Raw genomic sequence first — 17,699 nt, forward strand, 5'->3', positions numbered from 1 at the left:
TTTCAGGAAAACTAGAAGTTAAGCGAGTTGTTCCCAATGCAGATTTGTTAACATTTCAACAATCTAACCTAAAGGCAAAATATACTGTCATACAAATTGCAAAAGACATTAATGCATAAAAATACATTCAATATTAGACAAACCAGGATATGACATGCTCTCTTTTTTTTACATTTCAAAGTGAACAATGGGAAGGAAGGAAATGAGTGACTATATTTTTTCCTCTCTTTCTCTATAGCATGCAAAAAAACACACCCGGCTTCCACATAACTGAGGAACATTTTTTGTAGTCCAGTCTATTTTGTTAATCCCAATTTAAGTGCAACAAATTACGTCATTCCGCCGTCGCATAATGACGTAGAGCAGGTAAAGTGCCGTAGGTGCCACTCTTTTACAACACGGTTATTTTCTCCTAATTTGCCATGGAATCTCGTTCCGACATGACTCCACCCGATGAAGCCCTGCACCAACGGTAGAGTAACGTAGACAGCGAAAGCAGACAGAAAGCAGGATTCTACTTCAGTGCCAGTCTAGGAGCTAACTCATCTAGCCTACGCGTTAGCATGCTAACAAGTTTGCTAGTGAAAATTGGGTGACGCGGCCGTGAGTATCGTTAACTATTTCATGTGTGAGGAGTTTGGATCGCCGCTGCAACCTCTCGGCACCCAGTCGCCGATATGCCACCAGTGGACTACGAGTAAGGATCAGATTTAGGCGAAGATTTGAACACGCCGCCGGGTAAAAAAGATTACCTACGCGCTGTTTTATAAAGGTCTGTAACAGTGTAGTTAACTAGCAATGTTAGCATGTCGAGGCTAGTATATTTCCGCCAATATTACACACGAGTTATTGATAATGAGCGAGGAGAAAGCACCAGATTGGAAGATATTTAAAGTTCAACTGTCTCTCGTCTTTGACAGCAGCTGACAGAGACAGGAGCCAGACCCATGTCCAAGACTTGAGTGTAAACAACTTGGGACACAATGTCTCTGTTCCTTATTTCCTTACTTCTGCTTATTCTGCTTGGAATTGTGCTGTGCATCACATTCAGGTAAGGAATGTATTGGCTAAAGCAATTTATATGTTACTTTTATGTAGTTGCACGCAGGAACAAACACATTTGATCTCCTTTTCTGCATTTAGATGGCTGATATCCACCTTGGCTGTGCGATTCCTCCGATCGGTACTCAATGCTGATCTCAAGATCAAATCAGTCGGACTGTTTTCTGTCCATGGTGTCAGTATCCAGTTTCACCCCCATCATATTCTGGTGAGTCAAACTGTTTACACTTGGTTCAAGAGCTCCTTCAGCTGCTGTCCATGGCAAAGAAACAATATTTAATCAACTACCTACAAGATCACATGATAGTTATGACTTTCTTATAGGTTTAAGTTAGAATGTGACGTAGCCTTAACAGTGGTTCTTTCTGTGACAGGAGATTGACAGAATATGGATTTCCAGTAAACTTTTAAACCAGGATTTGCCGTAAGTTGTCATTTGTCAAGAAATCAGTGATGGATGGAAAAACCCAATATATGATGATGGATATTTTTAGCTACACTATATTTTATCTACAAGTATATGTTTGCCTCAGGAGGTATCTGGCGTTGTGTGTTGGGGAGACAAGAGTAAGGTTTGATTTACAAGTCCCTCTGGACCCTCTGGTGAAAAGAAAACATGGAAAAACGTCTGGAAAGGTTTCAGTCAGTCCCACAAAGTTAAGATTTCTGTCACAGGTATGTCCAGGGTTCTTCTTTCTTTTAAACATGCATTTTGCAGGTAATATCTAACGATGTGTTTTGCCTTTTCAGCTGTTGTCGTTCCATATCAGCTCTGTCAATGTGATGGTGCTGAACATCGCACATTCAGAGTCACTATGGCACATGACTGTTACAGGCATCACTTTGTTACTTGACCATCAGTGTAAGAGGTAGCTGATGTTGTCACACGGATTTCTTTTTTGCCACTGTTGTGATTTTTATCCGACCAAACACTTTTTTCTCCTCTGTATTACAGGTTGGCCTGGGACTTCTCGGTTGGACAGCTCAGCAGCAAAGTACTAAAAAGCAGCCAGTTGGTAGGTTATCGTATTTTCAGAGACGTAGAAGATCGTGCTTGAATGTGTAGTTTTAACATTCTCTCTGCCATAGGATACATGCTTAGCTGAAGTGGCCCTCAGCTTGCTGCTATCTGGAGATGTGACCCTGCCAGAGATGAAGCCAGGTTCTTTGTCTCTGAGTGTGAGGACACTTTTAGCAGAGCTGCACGAGGGATTGTTTATCAGTCAGTGCTTACTGCCTGCATCTTCCAAAAAGAGCACCCATAATGCATCTGGTGGGTAAACTTGCAGTCATAATCTCCAAAATGTCATAATTCCTGAAAAAGATTTGTGAATGGCTATTTTCAAGTGTTCTGACCCGTGACACTTTGCAATTGTTTTCAAGAGTTCTATAAATAAAGTTTTTTGTCACTACCACAGAACTGCAACATTCACTTGTTAAATCTAAGTGTATGTTGTTACTTGTACCATTTAGAAACAGATTAACAGGAAAACCAGTAAATGACATAGTGACTGGCAACACATTTTATTTACAAACCATAGAATTAAAGTGATGCTGTCACAATTGGAATGATTTAACACTTCTCAATACTGCAAAACCTAATAATCAACAGGGTTATTAACCATTTTCCTGATTGTTGACTCTGCAAATACAGTTTTGTTGGGTTTTTTTTTTTTATGTGCATCGTGATTTCATGAGTGATTTCAACATAAATGACGATCCTGTTTTCTTTCAGAGTGTGAAAACACTGATTTTATTCAGACCGAGGCTGTAGAACGCTTCCATCAGCTCATCCCCCACAGTATTGATGTAGAGTTAGATAATACAAACCTAACTCTGTCAATGCACAGCCAGAAAAGGTGAGTCAATGAATGACCGTTAACTGTGTGCTGTTGCTGCTGCTGATTTCGGTGCAGTTCACTGAGCTGTTTTGTTTTTGGTTTTCCTTTCTGTGCAGACACCTTAATTGGACACTGAAGTCTTTAAAGCTGTGTTATGCACATGATGAAGAGCACCTTCCTCTGAAAAGTTTTACTCCTGAACTTAGCTTTCCCCACAGCAGCCTGGAGCTCCTTCTAGAGGGTTAGTGGACAGCTGGAAACCAGCTGGGCTTCAGACAGTTAGAGGAACATACACATTTTTGAGTATCGCTAGAAAAAACATGGTGTTCGCTTCCTTTTTTTTTTACGTAGATGGACTTCTGCTCTCACAAAGTCGCCAAAGAATCCTTTGTGTGAACTCTCTCAAAACAACCTTGCAGGTGAGGAAGATGCTGTTTGGCCACCTCTCAAAAAATATGGCACCATGTTTGACTCCTGTGTTTGTCTGTCGTTAGGTGACATCGACGGAAGTCTCCAGTTCAATCACAGTCAATACCTGCATCATTCATTACCGCCATCAGGAGTTCTCGCCTTGGCTGAATTTATTACCATGGGAACAGTTAATCCACCGGAAAGCCACACACAAAAACAGGTAATTTGTCAAAGTGTTATTTTGGAGTCGGCACCTGGTTACAACTAATAACTTGGTTTTATCTCCTCTTTTTCATCCACATTCATGTTTGTGCATCTGTCATTCTGTTTTGTGTCTTTCCATGATGTCTTTGCGTTCATGTAGTCTGTTAGATTATTTGCCCATGCTTGTGTCCTTCAGGCGTCTCCCTCACCTCGACGCCCCTGTGATGATCACCACATCCGTCTCCAACATTAATGTGTCTGTGCAGCTGGGAGACACAACACCTTTTGCCTTAGGTTTCCTCTCGGCTTGTGGAGGTACTGTGGCTCTTTAACATGCCTATCCAGGCACAAACAGATAGAAACTGGGAGGTGTACGTCGTAGGATGTTGTTTCTTCACAAAATGAGGGCCTTGTTGTGTTAATATGTAACCTCAGTGGACTTTGGTAGGATTTCGCATTTTGTTTTATGTTCTATTGTCGCAATATATTTCTCTTCATTTTATGATTTTCCTTGCGCAACCCTACACATTTATTTTCACCCTTTGCACATTTATTTCTCTTTTGACTTGTCTGTAGAATTGCGGCATCTTCTCGACATTAAAACCGAATCGGAGTGCCCGGAATCCCAGAATGTGCACCAGCGTGCCTCCCTGACCCTGGATAATTTCTGGTGGAGAGTTGGTCAGGGGTCTCATATCCAACAAGCACCACACCCCCCTGGTAAACACGTGTGGGGAGAAGCACTAATTTTAGACTCGCTCAATCTTCAGGTAGGAGCAGAAATAATGCTGACTCATTTGAAACATATTTATGGTTTTAGTATAGTACATTTCTCATTGTGAATTTCTCTCTCCAGGGCAGTTTCAATCGACCCCACCTGGAGTCAAGTAGCCAGTGTCCGAGTCTGAGTGTCGACTCTCGTCTTAATGGGCTTCAAGTGGAGCTTTCTGAGACATGTGCACTGTGCCTCTCTCGTCTCATGTCCCTCATTTTTGCCCCCCCCGTCACAGTACCTGAGCCCTTGGATGAGGCCTCGGTGTCACCCACAAATGACGATGCTGTCCAGCTGACCAGCACCTCCCAACTACACCTGCTGTTTAAAGTGGACTGTTGTCTTGAAGATGTTAATGTGTTTACACTGTCTAATCTGGCCGGTAAATCATTCCTTAACTTTGAATTGACAACAATTCTGGCTTACTGTCATTTAACAAGTCACAAAATGACATATAGACTGAACTATCTTTTAGAAAATTGCATGAGCTGTGATAGAAAAAATAATCAGCAGCTGCCATGGTGATGATCATTTAAACAAAAAAGCAGAATATCCAGGTCATTGCCGGCACCACAGGAAGTTACCTAAAATCTAAAGCTTAATAAGTCATGATTGACCTGTCTTCTTAATTTAAGGCATCTATTAACAATATTAATTTATACAAGGACCCCACAGGGACATTGGAAATTTCAGCTTTGTCATTTGCTGAGTTAAAACTAACCTTTACCTGTTTTCTCTTTAGGAGCTGTTTCTTTGCGGATGGATAGTGTTGGTCTGCTGAGCTCTGCAGAGAGCTCCACAGTGTCACTTCAAGGGGTTAGTTTGTCAACAATCAAGACTCTGACGGAGAGCATGGAATCATGTTTCCCTGCCTCCCAGGCTTCCAATCCCTTACTCAAACTCACCACAATGGCCTTCACCTACCACATCACCACTCACACCTTACAGGTAAATGCATGGAAGCCTGCTGTATTTCTCTAGGCTGGAGGAATCTTTGTAATTCACATTTGTGTTTTAAATAGGTTGAATGTGAAGAAGAGTTAACAGTTGAGTGGACACCAGCAGATCACATGGTCTTGTATCAGCATCTGAGTGAAGCTGAGGCTTGTTGGCGCATGCTTTGCGGCTCAAAAGCAGAGGACACCAGGGTCAAGCTCCAAGAGAGTGAAATTAATTCAGATCGCAGTCGACTTTTGTGTCTTCGCATTGAGTTGGGCCGCACTCGTTTAACAGCACACGTCAGTGAGCAGAACTACATTCTTCTCTACACAGAGGCCCTGTCTGTGTCTAAGCATGCTGCATCCATTCGTATCTCTTCTCCCTCCTTGATATTCAACTTTGATGGCCACAACATTGTCTCGTTTCAAAGTCTTGATGTGGAGACCCACGCGGAGTTGACTGAGATGAAGCTGCACAGGGACACCTTCCCTTTCCTCACCACTCTCCACAACCGTGTCTGGGTTCTCTCTAGCCCCTCTCTGACTGTGGAGTTCCCATACCAGTACAACTTCTCAAGCACCTTTGACAAGGCAATTAGTGTCCAGAAATGGCTGAAGTCTCTTCATCGTCCAACAAGCCAAGCCACCACAGACCAATGCTTACCCCCTGACCTTGTTTTCAGAATCAACCAGTTCTCCTTTCTCTTCCTGGATGACATCTTTGAAATCAAGCTGCGAGACAACTATGAGCTGATGAAGGATGAAAGTAAAGAAAGTGCAAAGCGTCTTCAGCTTCTGGATAAGAAGGTGGCAGATCTGCGCAAACAGCACGGAGAGCTTCTCCCTGCACGAAAGATTGAAGAACTGTACAGTTCACTGGAGAAAAAGCACATTGAGATCTACATCCAGCGCTCCCGCCGCCTCTACATCAACACACCCATGAGAAAGTCACTGCTGACCTGGACGGTGTCAGACTTGGAACTAGTAGTTCTTGCTGATCAGTCTCTTCATGGCCCAGAGAGGGTCAGAGAGCAAGTGAGAGACATTGACGGGATCAGTCCCTTCCCCAGAGATGGACTCCCTCTGGTGGTCCAGTGGTGTCGTGCTGTCAAGTTCAAGCTGACTGCATTTTTAGGTAATTATATAATGAAATGCCCCACATGCAGTGGAGGTTGACCTTAAGATTGAACTTTTTAAAAACAAATATATAAACTAAGAGTTAGTATAATTATTTTAATTGTAGTTTGAGTTCATGTAAAAGTAACATATTTTCTGTTTTCCAGTGAGAATTCGGGATTATCCCCGTTATCTGTTTGAGATCAGGGACTGGAAACTGTCAGGGCGTCTTATCGGAACAGAACAAGATGGGCAAGCCAGAGGTCGGCGAAAACAAGTTATCCCACTTGGCTCTCCTTGGGGAGATGTGACAGTTCTGAGAAATATGCCACCACTCAAGTTCTTTTACGATTTCAAATGTGAGTTTCAAATGTAAATTTCAGTTCTCCTTAATTCATTTTCACTCATGTTTATTTCTGATTTATTTTTCTCTCTTCTGTACAGCCAACATAAATCTATACACTATTGTGTGGGGGCCATGTTGGGACCCTGCCTGGACTTTGATTGGCCAATCTGTTGACCTGCTGACCAAACCTACTGTCGACCCCTCTCCCCCTCTGGCTTGGTGGGATAAGAGTCGCCTTCTTCTCCATGGACGCTGGGTTATGGATATTGATCAAGCCAACCTGCATCAACTGGCAACTGAGGTAAAACAATCAAGTTTTTTGGCTTTAAAGTCCTAAACTGAGGTAGAAAAATAAATCAACCTGTCACGGTTACAGGATCCTTACAACACCACAGAAAACCTGCACTGGGAGTGGAATAAACTGAACTTTGACTGGAAGCCTGGGCAGTTTTTGTTTAAAGGAGATTTGGACGTGAATGTCAGGACAGCATCAAAGTAGGTAGAGGTGAACCGGTTGTTAGATACACTACTTTTGACTGTATTTGTTTTTGAAGTGTAATGAAACCAGTACCTTTCTTTTATAGATATGATGATATCTGTTTTCTACACCTGCCCAATCTGGATATGACGCTTGACCTCCAATGGCTTTGCCATGGAAACCCCCATGACCACCACTCTGTAGTGCTCTGCAGTGCAGAGAACATGGCAGATGTGACTTCAGGACAACCCCATGACTCTTACAGAGCCTTTCGTTCTGAGAACCTTAACCTAGCCATCACCATGGACCTTAACCAACACTGTGGATCTGGTACAGGCATCTCAATACACCTCCTGCAGTTGCAAATCTATGCAGTGTATTTTCTTTTAATAATCGTTTGTATTCGTAGAACCCTCTGAGCCTAAAATCCTACTGTATAGTAGCACACTGCGCTGGATGCAGAACTTCTGGGCCACCTGGACAAGCGTATCTCGACCCATTTGCAGGGGAAAACTCTTCCACAGCCTCAGGCCAGTCCGCAAGAAGCTGGGTCAGCACTACAAACAGATGTCTTACACAGCTGCCTTCCCACAACTACAAGTAAAGGATTTTTTTTGCCTTCCATCAACACATCTTTTTACCATAAAATTTGTACAGACTGTTCTCGCTGTAAGCATGAACTTCTTTGCACCTCCAGGTATATGTTAATCACTATGTATTTCTGTCTTTAGGTACATTACTGGGCTTCTTTTGCCCAGCAGAGAGGTATCCAGTTGGAGTGCAGCAAAGGCCATGTCTTCACTCGAGGAGCACAGAGACTTATTCCACAGGGTAAGAAAGTAACAATGATCATCCATGTTTGCATGTTTTCACATTTTTGCTCACATTTGCGTTTGTTGTGCTGCTCAGCTGGCACTGTGATGAGGAGGCTTATCTCGGAATGGAACGTGACTCAGATGGTCAGTGAGCTGTCTCAGGTGACGGTCCACCTGATGGCCTCCACCTGGGATGAGACTGCTGACCACCAAATGAATGCTCAGGTGAAGAAGACTCACCTGCTCAGCCTGTCGTCGTTGAGTTATCAGCGACATAGCATCCGCACCGAGGAGGTAAAACCCAGTGATGATGGGATGTTAAGGCTATTTAACATAGTCTCTTACCATAATCCCTTTTTTTTTTAACCTTTTCAGGAGGTGAACCAGAAGGATGAGTCCAATGCTTCATATACCCATAAGCTTCGTCTGGTGGACCTTCGTGCTTCCTGGACCACCACTAACAGGAACATCGCCTTTGGACTGTATGATGGCTATAAAAAAGCATCTGTGCTAAAGAGAAATCTCTCCACTGAAGCTCTGAAAGGCCTGAAGATAGACACACAGCTGTTCACCAAGAAACTCAAACGCTCTCCTGCCAACTATTCTCCCACCACAGCCCCGACCACACCTGTAATGCCCACAGTCAGCCGAGCAGAGAAAAGTCAAAATGAAGGTGAACATATTTTGAAACCCCAAAACGTAACAATGAGTGGCACGCCAATGTTTCCTTATCCTGTTTTTTTCCCCCCCCACCTTTCAGGAACTTCGATGCTCCAGAAACTGATTGAAGAAACAGACAAGTTTGTGGTGTTTTCAGAGGAAGACTCGGGTGTCAGCGACCAGCTGTGTGGCATCGCGGCCTGTCAGACAGATGACGTGTACAACCGCAACTGGTTTATTGAGCTGGTCAACTGTCAGGTACTGTAAATATTGTTTCTTGCTTTTGTCCAAGTGCTTTCCAAATACAGTAATAAAAATAAGGCCTTTGATAAAAGTAAATAGTCTGTGTGGCTGTGTATTTTAACCTCCTTCTATTTTGCATTACTCAGATGATGTTGCGTGGCACAGAGACTGCAGGCTGCGTCCTGGTGTCTGCGGCGAAGGCTCAGCTGCTCCAGTGCGAACACCATCCTTCCTGGTACAATGACACCCTGAAGCAGAAAACCACTTGGACATGTCTACTGGACGGCATGCAGTACTTTGCCACCATGGAACCCAACCCATCTGAGCAGGAGGACAGACAGTTGTGGCTTGAGGTATTCTGTGTTCTTTGCAGTTGATTAGTAAAGGTCCTATAGATCCATAACAAATAAGTTATTTTTAACACTTTAATACATCCTCACATCCAAGGGCTTCTCCAGTGATTCAGCTCTCACTCTTTCACTTGTATTTAGGTGAAAAACATAGAGGAGCACAGGCAGCGTAACAACGATTCAGTGCTGGAATTGATGGAGAGTGGCCAGGCTGTGGGAGGAATGGTTAGCACCACTACAGGTAAAATATTCAACATAATGATACAAAGATACATGGAAATATATGATCTTTTAGATATTGACCACTTTTACATCTGTAGACTGGAACCAGCCAGCTCAGGTCAATGAAGCTCAGCAGGTTCAACGTATCATCTCGCGCTGTAGCTGCCGGATGCACTACATCAGCTACAGCCACGATATCAACCCTGAGTTAGCCACACAGATTAAACCCCCTGAGCTGAGAAATAGCCATGAGAAAGAGGATCTGCTTAAAAAACAGGCTGGTATGTGTCATCTTCTTCACATTATGCATATTTTGTCAGTTTGAATCAATTTAAAGGTGGGATGAAGAACTTAACAGAGGTAATTACGTTGATCCAACAGGAGCTGTGGACACCTTCACCCTAATTCACCACGATCTGGAGATATCTACTAATCCTGTTCAGTACGCTATGATCCTGGACATTGTCAACAATCTTCTGTTACATGTGGAGCCCAGAAGAAAGGTGAAGCAGTGATACCGTTTTACAAGGAGCTGTTTGTATTCTCGGGTGTGTTTTTTCTTAATATTTTTATTTTTTTAATCTTGTTCACATGTAGGAGCACAGTGAGAAAAAACAGCGTGTGCGCTTCCAGTTAGAAATTTCCAGTAACCCTGAGGAGCAGCGCAGCAGCATTCTGCACCTTCAGGAGGCTGTCAGGCAGCACCTTGCTCAGATTAGACGCCTGGAAAAGCAGATTTACTCCAACATCAGGGTGAGTCATGTCATGCTTCTTAAAATAAGAGATGATGGTTCTGCTGCTATGTTCTTTCTTCTGTCCAGATGATCTGACATTGTCAGTGGAGTTTTAAATCCTTTTACAGCCTAAAGATACTTTATCATCTCTTAGGCGCAAACTGAGGAGCAAAGCAGTGATGAGCTGATGGAAATCAACTCTCAGCTGCAGAACCAGCTAAACCAAGAGAAGAACGACATGCAGATGAAGAGTGAAGAGCTCAACATTCTCATCAGGTCTTGCATCCTTCCATCCAGCACTGGAAATAAAAAACACAATTCAATAACAAATGCCTTCTCTCTCAGGTGCTTTAAGGACTTCCAGCTGCAGCGGGCAAACAAGCTAGAGCTGCGTAAGCCCCCCGAGGATGTGAGCGTGGCGAGGAGAACTGAGATCTACTTTGCCCAGGCCGGCTGGTGCTTGACTGAAGAGGACGGTCAACTTGGAATTGCCGAGTTGGAGCTCCAGAGATTCATGTACAGTAAGGTGGGCGCAGTAGGGTCTGTCTGGAATTAGAGACCAGTGGCTGATAAGGGTCAAACAACATTAATGGCAGCAGGTTAACTAAAATGTAAAACCTTTTCTTTGCAGCTGAACAAATCTGATGACACTGCAGAGCACCTTTTGGAGTTGGGCTGGTTCACAATGAACAACCTGTTGCCTGATGCAGCATACAAGGTACACTTGACTCTCTTTTCTGGTTGACAATAACTTTAAATACAGCTAAAGTCTTAAAAATGAAAATACAAATGCACTCACCATTGTAAAAGAATATGAGGGAATGCCAACAATCATGAATATGGTTCTCTTTGGGTTTGTCCGTGCAGCGTGTAAGGGTATGTATAATTCCCAGACTTCCAAGATTTATGTTAATACCATCTTGTTTGTTCAGATGGTATCACTCTGGTACTTTTGAAGAATTTACGTTGGCATTGCATGCAAATAGTTGAGTGTTCTTGAATGCTCATACAACTAAGAACACATTGCAAAGTTCACTTCACCTCATGTTGTTGTCCATATTTGTGTTTGTATTTTCACTCGACTCGAAATAGGCTGTTTTAAACAATCGGACTATTTTAATCTTCTCATCAGGAAGATGTGATGTAATATGATGTTTTGTCTCTTTCTTTTTAAAAGGTTGTCCTTCGCCCTCAGAGTACGTGCCAAACTGGGCGCCAGTTTGCTTTGCGAATCTTCAGTAAAGTGCGCCCCCCCGTGGGAGGAATTTCAGTCAAAGAACATTTTGAAGTAAAAATAAATTTGTTACGCGGTCTCCTTTTGTTTAAACTTTAATTCAGTACTTTTTATGGAATTGTTTTGTTTCCATCATCAGGTGAACGTGGTGCCGATCACCATCCAGTTGATGTACCAGTTCTTCAAGAGGATGATGGGATTTTTCTTCCCTGGAAGAAACGTTGAAGAGGAAGAGGTCACAGATGAGGAAGACAAGTTCCGATTGGTTACCACAGGTCTGATTTTGGAATCTGATAGTGTGTAATCTATACCCACTAAGTGAACATCTTCCATTTTCTCTCGTGTCTGTGTGTGTGTGGTAGGTATTAAATAACCCATTACAGTGTTATGTCATCCCACTGAGCTATTAAAAGGCTCTTTCACTTTGAATATGACCTTGAGGTAGGGATGTGTGTTTCCATATTTGTGTCTGTGTGTCTCTGTGTGTGTGTGTGTGTGTGTGTAAGAGTGAGTTAAAGTTAAATAAGAGATTGGGACAGAGTCACCCAGAGGCCACAGTAACGATGTGGTCTGTGTTACAGGTATCCCTGTGAAGGCTCGGCAGTCATCAGAGGACACCATGGGTGCTATGGGCCCCAGCAAAGGCGTCACCCAGGGACTGAACCGCACTGCAGGGGTCAGGAGGTCATTCAGGAAACCTCCAGAGGTCTGATATTTTTTACTGCATAACTTCGAAACGGATGTTAAATGCAGATTAGATCATGTTGCATTGTGGAATGTCGTCCTTCCAGCATCCTGTCGACGACATCGATAAGATGAAGGAACGAGCAGCTATGAATAACTCCTTTATCTATATTAAAATTCCCCAAGTTCCTCTCTGTGTCAGCTATAAGGTGAGTTTTCTGTGTCCAACAGCCTTCAAGTCCCCACCAAAAATGTAAATGTAGTGAAGATTCAGCAGATTCTTGTGTGATTATTAACAAAGTTGAGCAAATGTTTCACTCTAAAATCTACTGACTTTAGGGAGAAAAGAGCAGTGTGGACTGGAAGGACCTGAACCTGGTTTTGCCCTGTTTGGAGTACCACAATAATACATGGACATGGCTAGATTTTGCCATGGCAGTGAAAAGGGACAGCCGGAAAGCACTTGTAGCACAGGTACATTCTAACTGGCTGCTTTAGTTAACATCAGCAGCTATCTTGGTCTTAAACGGTTTTGAATTTCTAACTTGGGTTTTGTTCTTTGCTTATAGATGATTAAAGAGAAGCTGCGTCTAAAACCGTCTTCAGGTTCGGACCTGCGAGGCAAAGTGTCAGAAGGAAAGTCTGATAATGGTTTGCAACAGCAGGAGGAAGACGAAAAGGCGCGGCTTCTGATCGGCCTAAGCACTGGAGACAAGAGCTCCAGCAAGAAGAGCATCTTCAGCCGACGCAAGTAAAGCCGCTAAGACCCCATCACAGTTTGGATGGAAAGGTCCGCACAAAAGCCTCCTTCTGCACTCGTGCAGGATCAAATTAATGAAGAAACACAGATGGTGGAGCATCTTTTTTTTATTTTGGAGAGTAATAACCTGACATATCTTAATATGGGCCTGCTGAACAGAACAGAACAGTTCAACCAAAAATGACCGTCATGTATCCATGGTTTGGTTTTAGCCCCAACATTCTCCAGGACACAAATCCACATTTTGATTTTGGTTGAACTCTTGCTTTCATGAAATATTCTGGAGAATAGTTTTAATTACATCTAAGCTAAAATCTCCATAGGGAACTTCAAATACGGGTTTATGATGTGCCATTTTGACAAAAAAATAAATAAATATATATATATATATGTGCTGGCCCTTGAACAATTTAAGTATTTCTGACACTGCTGTTTGGAACTTGACAACTAAAGCTGGTGAGGAAGTGAAACAGTATGTGAGTCCTGCTGGCTCAGGATTGGTGCATATCTAAAGTGTTAAAAGAAAGAGAACTCCTATGAACGCTCCTCCATCTGCAGAGACTGGGGTGTGAGATGTCATAAATATATGCTTTATCACTTCAGACTAAGCAAGGCTGCATGACTCACACTCAAAGGAAGGCCTAGTGGTAAAATGCAGACAAATATACTGTTCGACTCTACTTTCTGACTTACTGTGCACCCTCATGTCAAAAGTATTTGATGTTATAGCAAAGTATATACGTGTGTGTGATGCAGCTGCGTGTATGGTCCATATAATTTTATTATTAAAGCACTTTTTTATGCTAAACGTTCTGATATTTTTGTAACCAGTTTTTGTTTTTTGCTGCTACGCCACTAAAAAAAAACCCCAATAAAAATGCCTTAACCGCGTCATGTGATCGCGTGTCCAAAGCAGATGTTCATTGTTTTTATGTCAATAAAGATGTCAGAGACTCTAAAGTGGCGCGTGCGTTTGTCGGACGAATGGGATTCAAGTATTGCGCGCGTGGAGCTGCGGGGATGATCGATGGCTGATGTGACGGGTCTAACTGGAGCGGAATGGAGCTCTTCCCTCTCCGGCTGCGCGCGTTCGTCCCCGAGTCCGTCCGTGCGCTGCCGGCTTCGCCGTGAGATGCCTTAATGGGGGGCGACATCAGCAGGAAAAGTCAGGTGAGCGATTCAGCTTTAAGCGTTCATCCTCCGAGAGAGGAAAAGGAACAGAATAGGGCGAAGGGGTGTTTGGTGGACACTAATCCGACCTGAACACATCTATTGATTAACCAAGTTGCCTCCATTTTCAACCCTGAAAGTCAGCAGACAATAACTCAGCTTCTACTCCTTTTTCGAACCTTAGTAGTAAGGTTCGAAAGTTAAAAAAAAAGTTTTAAAAAAAAGTAGTAGTAAAAGTGTCTCCCACAGAAACGCGGAGCAGCCGCTGAGCGCCGCTTCAGTGTCGGCTTCCTGTCAATCATGAGGGACTCCATCACGCACAGACTCGGCCACTCGGCCGTTTTTTCTGCAGGCTGCGGACCGCTTGTCCCACAAGTCCTCCTGCCTCCAGGCGACAAAGCCCAGACAACAGAGGTGGATTTAAACTCTGTCTTCCTGCCCGAGTTCCCACACCGCACGTTCCCCGAAGGAGAGCGTCACAAGGTACCCCGACCTCAGCGTGTGAGACGTAAACGTGGGGTAACGCTAACAAACTGCATCGCTTCTGTCAGATCCTGGGCTTCATAGCGAAAGGATCATATGGACCCATTGTGAGAGTGAAAGACAACTTTAAAGACCAAGTCTTTGCTGTGAAGGTTGGTTGCGATCTTTACATCGGCACTGACAAAGCAGTGTTTGTGCACTATATTTTGTTTTGGTCTGTGTTTGCAGGTTCTGCCAAAATCAGAGATTATTAAAAATAAAGTGGTGGATCAGATCAGAGAGGAGGTCATCATTCAGGTATCCCACCACGAGGCTGTCAAATATAACTCATTGATTTTTATTAGTCACTTTATTGGGATGCTGATAGTTCTTTTTGGCTCCCTATTTAGTAAACTTAGTGTGCACGAGGACTAAATATGTATTTTCACAGAATCCTAAGCTATTTTTGTGCTCATGCAGCGGCAGCTCGAGCATCCGTTCATCCACAGTCTGCTCGACAGCTGGCAGACGCAGCGCCACCTCTTCATCAGTGAGTTGAGTCCTAACCCCAACCCTCAGCTTCAGCCTTACATACACTGAAGCATCTTTAGTGGAAATGAGTCCGGCTCTCCCTGAGGTCATTCAGAAAATAGCCGCAGCTCCCGGTCGCGCCCCCCTTCCCCAGACAGGCAGATCGATGTGGCTCCATTTCTCTTCAAGAGCTCCTCACACGGTCTCCTCCCCGAGCTTGGTGTCAAATATCTCAGACGTGTCTCCTTCTCCCTGCAGTGTGCAGCCACTGCAGCCATGGAGACTTGCACACCTACTGGTCGCTGAAGAGCCAGTTTGAGGAGAAGGAGGTTCGACTCTTTGCGACAGAGCTGGGCAGTGCTCTGGGTTTGTGCTTTTAATCATCGGTTACAGAGTGTTAAAGGAACATTTCACAAAAACATTCCCGTCCAGTCTTTGCTCGCCTCCATTCCTTGCGGATCAAAAGCTTTGAGTGTCCATTTTCATTGATTGGGAGCCCTTTCAGGAGATTTTAAACACTGGTCATTCCTTTTTGTTATATTTCTGTCATATATTCTCACCCCACATCTTCTTTTTGTTATTCCAGGATTCATCCATGACTTAGGGATCATGCACAGGGATGTAAAGGTGTAATTTGCTCTTTAACGTAAATATCCTGCTGCGCTGTGCTTTTAAATAACAATCCCTTTCTTTTTTGTGTGCTTTTAGATGGAAAATGTCCTCGTAAGTGATCGAGGTAACAAAAAAAGTAAAAACCTACACAATTTCACACACGGATGAAGACGAACAGTGCGGGAAAAATCACGTCCGTCTATGGTCTCTATCGATGCAGGTCACCTCCGTTTGTCCGACTTTGGACTCTCCCGTCGGCTGAAACGGGGAGGACGGGCATTCACCATATGCGGGACGATGCAGTACATGGGTGAGCTTTCTGCTGAACATCCTGGTGGATCAAATATGTTTGTTGGCAGAATGTTGGGAGTGTGCTGGTTCACACCAGTGCGGCAGCGTCGGGACCCGTCCTGCATGCTCTCGTTCCCGCTCCGATGACCCACTTCTGCAGCTGTGCGTCAAATTCCCGCGTCCCTTTTGGCGATGCATAATTTTCCCCACCACTTTTTCTGAAATAACATCTTGAATGTTGTGTTTTCCTGTTTGGTCCGAGCAGCTCCAGAGGTTCTGAGCGGGGGCCCTTACAGCCATGCTGCGGACTGGTGGTCCCTTGGCATTCTGATGTTTGCGCTAGTGACAGGAAAGGTGATGTCACATAGACTCTACATTTACTCATTCCAATTGGGTGATTTTTTTTCATCGTTTCATCATTTGATCTCAGTTTCCAGTACCTGCAGAACTCGATCACATCGCCATGTTAAGCAAGGTCAGAAACTGTCATTACGTCATCCCAGAGTCCTACAGCTCTACTCTGATTTTACTTCTAACCGAGGTTCGTATGCTCCGTCTGAATATTCATCACTTATGTGTCACGGTTATTGACCTCTGCTCGTTCCATTTCCTCCTTGGTGGTGCAGCTTCTTTGTAAAAGTCCAGCACATAGGCTGCGGAACCTGGAATCTTTCCAGATGCAGCCCTTCTTCCGCGGCTTTTCATTCGACCCTCTCATCCTCCAGAAGACACCGACTGACATCATCCTGCAGCTCAGAGGCCACCCTGACTGGACCGTTAAAGCAAGGAGGGGCCTTTCATTGGAGGATTTTAATAACTTTGATTGCGAAGAAGTGTCACTGGAAATGAATGTTCTCTGATAAATTATCTGTTAACTCGGGTTTATATGATAATAATATTTAAAAGGTCTTTCTTTTCTCCATTTAGTATGTATAATCTTCCCATCTTATGTCATCATATACTTGCTGCTTTCTGTTGCCAGTGATCCTGCTCTCTGTTCCTACTGTCAGTTTATGATAAACCAACTTTGTTCACACCTTTCATTTGCATTTTTTCCCCCGACTCCAGCATTTTAGCTGTAGACAATCATGCTGATGAATAGTGCCAAACAGTATTAGGTAGGCAAAAGGAAATTTAATATGAGTAAATGCAACTGTTTCTGGAAATTGCGCAACCTCTAATCTTCCTCTTCCTGTGAGTCTGTGGGCTTCAAACAAATTCCTTAAAATGTAAGCAGTTTTAAACGGCACCTTGAGATAGGGGAGTCTGCTTCACACGCTGGTATGGACTGACATGTGATCTGCCAAACCAGTTATAATAGTGGGATTGTTTTATACAAATGATAAGTTTGGTTTAATAAGAATTTGGTTTGAACAAAATATCACCTCAAGGTGGGTTTAGTAGCTTTACTGCCTGTCATAAATGTTTAATGTTGTAATTTAGTACAATTATATTCAAAAGAAAACAGGAGCCTTCTCTTTCAAGCTTTCTAATCCCCCATTCTGAATAAACAAGGAAAGACACCACACAGAAAGCAATAAAAAGAGGATTCCATGTGGTGACTCTGAGGTTGATCTATTTTTAAAGGAGCACTCACAAAGCCATTGAGGACAACCTTAATAAGACGGAACATTGAAGCCCAGATAAAGTATCATCATTAAGTGTTTTTAATTAGGTAAGTGAAGAGGAAAAAAAGCGTCCCAGAGGAGGCGGTCGTGTATAATTGCTGCACCTCCTGAAGTCATGTATCTAATGCTGGATCT

General features: G+C 43.5%; 2 protein-coding genes across 12 annotated transcripts; both read left to right on the forward strand.

The window, feature by feature from the left end:
* The first annotated feature begins 233 nt into the window (after positions 1-233).
* Positions 234-13,678, forward strand: LOC101061796 (protein KIAA0100). Of its 9 annotated transcripts, none has more exons than XM_029843234.1 (40): positions 238-772; positions 921-1,051; positions 1,144-1,270; positions 1,437-1,486; positions 1,596-1,737; positions 1,813-1,931; positions 2,018-2,078; positions 2,152-2,335; positions 2,798-2,921; positions 3,020-3,144; positions 3,255-3,322; positions 3,398-3,534; positions 3,679-3,833; positions 4,095-4,288; positions 4,375-4,672; positions 5,033-5,238; positions 5,313-6,363; positions 6,512-6,703; positions 6,789-6,991; positions 7,067-7,185; positions 7,275-7,498; positions 7,578-7,768; positions 7,900-7,999; positions 8,078-8,277; positions 8,359-8,656; positions 8,744-8,901; positions 9,033-9,239; positions 9,378-9,477; positions 9,557-9,739; positions 9,840-9,961; positions 10,056-10,211; positions 10,347-10,468; positions 10,538-10,718; positions 10,824-10,910; positions 11,370-11,480; positions 11,566-11,701; positions 12,008-12,132; positions 12,218-12,319; positions 12,450-12,584; positions 12,680-13,678. In XM_029843234.1, the coding sequence occupies exons 2-40, from the start codon at positions 984-986 to the stop codon at positions 12,863-12,865; spliced, it is 6,747 nt and encodes a 2,248-aa protein (XP_029699094.1). In that variant the 5' UTR covers positions 238-772; positions 921-983; the 3' UTR covers positions 12,866-13,678. The 9 variants fall into 9 exon arrangements, with proteins under 9 accessions (XP_029699101.1, XP_029699094.1, XP_011606844.2 ...); XM_011608542.2 differs by having other exon boundaries at positions 3,715-3,833; XM_029843235.1 differs by having other exon boundaries at positions 924-1,051.
* A 192-nt stretch (positions 13,679-13,870) lies between these two features.
* On the forward strand, positions 13,871-16,974 carry rskra (ribosomal protein S6 kinase related a). 3 transcript variants are annotated; one of them, XM_003968548.2, is made up of 12 exons: positions 13,876-14,040; positions 14,290-14,523; positions 14,592-14,675; positions 14,752-14,820; positions 14,983-15,052; positions 15,292-15,399; positions 15,620-15,660; positions 15,742-15,769; positions 15,866-15,955; positions 16,202-16,290; positions 16,367-16,477; positions 16,563-16,974. In XM_003968548.2, exons 1-12 carry the CDS (start codon positions 14,011-14,013, stop codon positions 16,794-16,796), a joined length of 1,188 nt encoding a protein of 395 aa, XP_003968597.2. In that variant the 5' UTR covers positions 13,876-14,010; the 3' UTR covers positions 16,797-16,974. The 3 variants fall into 3 exon arrangements, 2 of the variants coding, with proteins under 2 accessions (XP_003968597.2, XP_029699103.1); XM_029843243.1 differs by lacking the exon at positions 15,866-15,955 and adding an exon at positions 16,005-16,098 and having other exon boundaries at positions 15,742-15,756; XR_003889920.1 differs by lacking the exon at positions 16,563-16,974 and having other exon boundaries at positions 13,871-14,040; positions 15,866-16,098; positions 16,367-16,412.
* Positions 16,975-17,699: the final 725 nt, after the last annotated feature.

The sequence above is a fragment of the Takifugu rubripes genome, chromosome 11 (assembly GCF_901000725.2).
Source record: "Takifugu rubripes chromosome 11, fTakRub1.2, whole genome shotgun sequence".
NCBI lineage: Eukaryota > Metazoa > Chordata > Actinopteri > Tetraodontiformes > Tetraodontidae > Takifugu > Takifugu rubripes.